Raw genomic sequence first — 5,967 nt, forward strand, 5'->3', positions numbered from 1 at the left:
GCCGGTGTCTCTGAAGCATCTTGCTAACCAGTTAGCAACTTAGTGCTAGGAAATTCCATTGGGACCAAGTAGCACTAAATTGGTGACTTAGAAACAACACTGTCAAGGAACGCTATGGACAGAGGAAACATGCAAGAGGAGGAGAGTTTAGAAAAGAAAAACACAGCAATAAACGCCATGGGATTATTTCTATGCTGACTGAGGTAGAGGAGATTCTTGGAGATATGGAAAGTTTATTCAAGTTTTTCTTTCTTTTTTTCATAAAGAGGTGAGAGAGATACGCTGCTCTAACCTGCTCTGTCTGCCCCTCGTTATTATGGTTTCTGCGAGGCTCAAAGAGGATCACTACTTTATCCATTTTCTATCCTCCGGAACTCATATCATGGGGAAAGTTTTAATGTTTTGTTCATCGTTTTTGCACCAGTCTGTCCTGCTTACTATATACTCAATGTGTGACTCAAAACTGATTCCTACTCCATGAGATTAACAGAATTATTTTGTATTTTCCCCCAAAGCGGAGGTGTTTTACTTTGTAACTGCGTCTCTCTTCCTGTCAGACCCATAAAATTGCTGCTGAATTGCTGCATAGTCTGACTAAAATAGAGCTGGTCTCTATCTTAATTGGAGCTACGTTGCCCCCTGCAGGAAATCATCCGCATTGACTTCCAATAAGCGCTAAACGCAACGACCTCGTCCGACACGATTTTCTGTCAGATCTAACGCAAAACCGGATATGGTATATTCTGAGAGTAATACGGGTTGCACTCGTATCGCATTTGAAAAGACCGATTTGTATCGGACTCAGAACCACAGAGCCAATTGGCCTGGGATCGCATTGGAACACATCGGATCTGTGTTGTTCAGACTGATCTGATCCAGGTCACATATGGGCAAAAAAAGTCAGGATTGGGTAACTTCAGGCTGCAGTGGGAACATACCCTTAGAGGTTTAAGAAAACCAATTTAAATCAGCCTAATGACATATGGGGAAATTGTAAAGTCGTAAAAGACTCTTACCTTGATACCAAGGAGGGCATCTTTTAGCGCTGGTAATCGTTCTTCCAAATCTTTGCTTTTCATAACCATCTTCAGTCCTTCCAACAAACTGTTCCCGGTCAGACTGTTGCGGCTGCCGCCAACGTTGCTACTTTGGACAGGGCCGTTCTTTCTCTTCTTTTCAACTCCATGGCTCTTTTCGCTACTAGCACTCCGAGACCTTGACTTTCTGACTTTGCTCTTACTTCGTTTGCTGGCCTTCTTACTCCTGCTCCGACTTCTGCTTCGACTGCAAGCCTGGTTTCTGCTTCTAGCTTGACTCTTCCCACGGACACGACTTTTGCTCCTTCCTCTGCTTTTGCTCCTTCCTCTGCTTTTGCTCCTTCCTCTGCTTTTGCTCCTTCCTCTGCTTTTGCTCCTTCCTCGGCTTTTGGCTCGAGACCTGCCTCGACTCCTGTCACTACTTCGGCTGCGGCTCCTATTCCTAGCAAAATGCTTCTGAAACTGTTGATCTACTTTTGCTCCGTCACTCAGGTCTTTACCAGGCTTTAACGCACCAAGAAGATCGTATGTCCTATTTCCTTTAAGATAGTGCGGTAGAGGTTTGTTAGCCGCAAGGCATCTTAGGAATTCCTCTCCAGCCAAGTCACTAGAAATGAATAATTTAACATTTTAAACACAAGAAATGAAATAAAAGTACATCAGTCTTACGGCTCTAGATAAGAAAATAATAATCCACACACAGACCTGTTGCCTTGAGGATGACGTTCCACAGCTGACGGATTCCACTGTTGGGCTTGACTGTATTGCCGTTCTGCCGTAGGGACAATCTGCTGGTTGCCTCCCACTGTACAAAGGTCTACAGAGAAGTTGCTACAGTGGGGCTGAAAGTATTCAGAATTAATGTTATAGCGCTAAGCAAGTTAAAACTTGTACAACCATTATTATGAGTGAAGCTGATATGGGAGGTATAAAGTGGTCTAATTGTATTTTCCTGTTTGGTCCATTTCTTAAACAAGTAAACGCTTAGAAATGGTCAAATTAATAATGCATGAAAATTATTCTGGATTTACTTCACGTAGAGAAGACTTTCATGTAAATAAGAACGCTGCAGAATGTAAATAAGTTATGAAATAAATCAGTAAAACACACATATTGTAATACAGATTCATAATTTTGAACTTCACTGGAGACTAAAAATATTGATAATTCAGCTTGGCATGGTCTCACTGAAGTTATTCTGTGCATGTTAACAGACCTGTTCTGTCCTGAGCTCTTTGCTAAATGAGCAACAAAAGTGAATATAAAACATTTAAATGGAATATAAAGCAGTCCTGTGGTAAGAAATGCCAAAGCCACAACATAAAATATAGTGTGTTACATCTGAAATATTAGGACATTTTAGGTTAATGTTGGTATTGAATACTTCAGTTAATGAAGTGCCGACCTGCTGAGCAGTTTTGGCACAGAGTATATGATTCTTTTAGAAACAAGAAACCTATATTCTCTTTAGACAGGCTTTCCATGTAAACCTACTTTAGTGAAGTGTGACTCTTTATATTTTTGTTTAGTTTTTTTAAGTCTGCCAGTTTCTGAAAATCTGATTTTGACTTCTAATAATGTGACCCCACTGTCTACAGCTTTTCCCTCACACCAAGAATGCTTATAGCCATCGCTACAAGCATGCTTAGTGTGAGGGATTGCCTTTGAGTCAATGAGTCGATGCAATCAACTGGTTTTCCTCTAGACCAGGGGTGTCATACTGGTTCCAGAAAGGGCCGTGTGGCTGAAGGTTTTCTTTCTAACCAAGCAATGGCACACCAGACTCCTGTCATCTCATCAAGTCATCATGTTCAGACTGGATTCCCTTGATGAGATGACTGGAGTCTGGTGTGCTATTGTTTGGTTAGAAAGAAAACCTGCAGCCACACGGCCCTTTCTGGAACCAATTTGACACCCCTGCCTTAGATAGGAAACTTTGAATCAGTCTGACTTGATGATCTGGTGAACTGTAAAGTGCCTTGAGATGACGCATTGTGAACTGGCACTATAAAAATAAACTAAATTGAATTGTACTGAACGCATACACTCATACACTCGTTTTTTAAATATATTTTTCAGTTTTGAAAATACATTTCCAAAACTGAAAAGTATTTTCCCTTGATTAAACCAGGGTTGTGAGGCAATCTATTAAAGCAATAAGATTATTTACATATAAAAAAAAAAAAAAAAAATACCCACCTATTTTATTTCAAGTGGATAATATGTAATAAGCTAATTTTGGGAGCCTAAATATTAATTCTTTTAGCAGATTATCTTATTAACCTGCTCAGTTTAAGGGCAAATATACATATTTTAGACCTTGTTTGGATATTTATTTTTTAATATTTCTTGTGTAAAATTTTGTATCATGATATGCATAAAGGACTGCAAAAATGTCCATGTAACCAAGTCTCACAATAATAAATTTAGTGAAAAAACTAATTTTAAACTCGTTCATACTTCTTTTAAGAAAAAAAAAAAATAATAATAATAATATATATATATATATTTTTTTTTTTTTTTTCTCTAAAGAATTGCAATTGTCACTGCTTCGGCAGATTATTTCCTAAATTTTGAGAAGAATCTTCTCAAAAGAGGATTAATAATCCAGGAATATTTTGACGGCAAAAATTATTGTCAATGTAATAACAGGAAACGCTAACTGCTGATACTGGCACTTAGATTTTTTTGTTTATAAACCTAAATAAAATAATTGTTACCTAGGCTTATTAACTTTTTAACTTTTCAATTAGGTTTTTACCTTTTTTCAACTTAATATACAGAAGGCAATATCTCATTCAAGGGCTCATCTAATTGGTCAAATGTAAGGGTATCTTTGTAAGGGGTATGCAAGTGATCAAAAACGCTAGTTAGCTTAAAGGGCTAACTTGTTACGCTACATTACACAGACACTCGAGCACTAAGACCAAGCGGTTTAGACCACCCACAAGCTCCTGATTGGCCCTCCCTCTTTTCATGTGTCCGTCACCGCTGTCACTCCTGAGAATCTCACTTTACCAATATCTGATGCACCACCGAATCGGGTCTGTGATTGGATAGTCACATCGCGGCGGAAGACCTACAGGTACCATAATTAGGACTGTAGGGTTGCAAGTCTTTTTCCTCTGCTTTCTGGTACATTTTGGATATTTTGGGATAATTCAAACAGTCCAGGAGTTACGGTCTTGGGGAAGACATGTGGTTGACAGATGCTGAGGGAATCTGCTGCTGTAAATTGGGCTTTTTTTTTTCTTGGGTCCCGTAATCTAGAAGTGGGGGGGAATTCCTAATATTTTTAGCTTATCTTTTTTATTTTATTTTTTACAGTGTCCTGTCCTGCAATGTGGCAATAAGAATAATTGTCTTGATGCCAAAAAGAGCCCAACAGATTTTACTTTAACAAGTGGAGCAGTATGGCAATTGCCATATTGCTCCACTTGTTTCATGCATATAAATTGCCTTATTATAATTATGCAGGGAGTTTTACAGTTGAATATTTTTTGTTTAGGGCGTACAATGTATGCCGTACGCTTTGCTAGCTAAAAGCCTGGTAATAGACGATAGAGCTATGACCAAACAGAAATGGCCTGTAAATACACATGAACACCATACTTTTCAGATTTTATTTCACAAAAATAAATACATTTACAATAGATCATCTATTTTTCTTTTATCTATCCAGTTTAGTTTATCCTCATGTAAGAAAAAGAAAAAATAACAAAAAGGTTAAAGGAGCATAGCTTCTTGTTAGTGCAGGGAGGCTGCATAGGACAGTTTAAACAACAAAAAACATCCAGGAGCAAATAATTAAAACAAAATAATGATCAAATAGGACAAGATAAGGTTTTGCATTAGATTTATAAATTGCTAGAAACATATTTAGACGTCTCAAAGCTCATATATTGGTCTGCCCCAGCCTTAGCTCGGTGCTAAATGACCCACAGTACAGACCACTGGGATATTGGCACATCTCAGTTGGTCTTCACCAAATTCATTTTTCAGTGGCTGATGAGTCCAAATATTTGGTTTTATCCTGCAAAGTAAGAAAAAAAAAATTATTAATTCAATCCCATTAACACTTGAAGCAGGTATACTAAGAATATAAGAATGGAAAAATGGCAGCATTCAAATTTTCAATGAAAGCAAATCTACATATTAAAGTAATACAAAGTTTGTGGCCAATGATAGACCTGATCTAAGTATCGGTTTTAAATTTGATGTCGAAAATAGCTTCGACTTACCCCTTCTGGTACGTAGGCCGCCCAAGAGTTCAATCCTTAGAGGAAAAAAATGCCAGTCTGTCGTAATCGAAGAAAAAAAGAAATGCGTAAAATTGAACCCTGAAATATTTCCACCCAAACTGACCAGAAAGCACTGCATTTCATGCAACTGATTTATATCTTTAAAAATGCTGAAAGGCTAGCTGATAATTTACTGACATCGGGAAATAGAGACGACGTTCTGGAGCTCAGACGGGAGCTGACGTCATCATGGGACATGATAAAACCATGTTTATCTGCATTTTAGTTGTTTGTTTCTTTATATCACGCACTATATAGCATCATTTTAACATGATAGGAAAAAATAAAACTCCAAAAACCTAGATTTATGCTTAAATCTAAAGCCTAAAAACTTAGCTCCTGGAAGTAGCGTGGGATCCCATGTCTGGTACCGATCGGGCACAGACTGTTAAAGCAGAAAGGATTTTAATGCATTTTTTCCCCTCAGAAAATACATTATTAACCTTTGAAACATCATAGTTTAGTACGCTTACCATTTTTAGGGAGGGAAAATGTAATTTAGGTATTTTTTACAAATTAAAATTGAGGGAGATGTTGTGGAAATGACCTGATCTTACCGGTACGGATCTGGCAGTGACAACGAGGATAGCAGTGCATTGGAGAAGGTTGCCAGGTGGACAGAACGGAGG

The 5,967-nt window shown here is 38.0% G+C and overlaps 1 protein-coding gene across 1 annotated transcript in view; it reads right to left on the reverse strand.

The window, feature by feature from the left end:
* Positions 1–5,967, reverse strand: part of LOC107096947 (serine/arginine repetitive matrix protein 2-like) — a 24,778-nt gene that overhangs the window by 8,114 nt on the left and 10,697 nt on the right. The window contains exons 2-3 of the mRNA XM_015393864.1: positions 1,743–1,879; positions 1,017–1,644 (exon numbers count right to left, since the gene is read on the reverse strand). Coding sequence (XP_015249350.1) covers positions 1,017–1,644; positions 1,743–1,879 — 765 coding nt within the window. The remainder of the gene's footprint in view (positions 1–1,016; positions 1,645–1,742; positions 1,880–5,967) is intronic.

This window comes from Cyprinodon variegatus, unplaced genomic scaffold, assembly GCF_000732505.1.
Source record: "Cyprinodon variegatus isolate N-32 unplaced genomic scaffold, C_variegatus-1.0 Scaffold660, whole genome shotgun sequence".
NCBI lineage: Eukaryota > Metazoa > Chordata > Actinopteri > Cyprinodontiformes > Cyprinodontidae > Cyprinodon > Cyprinodon variegatus.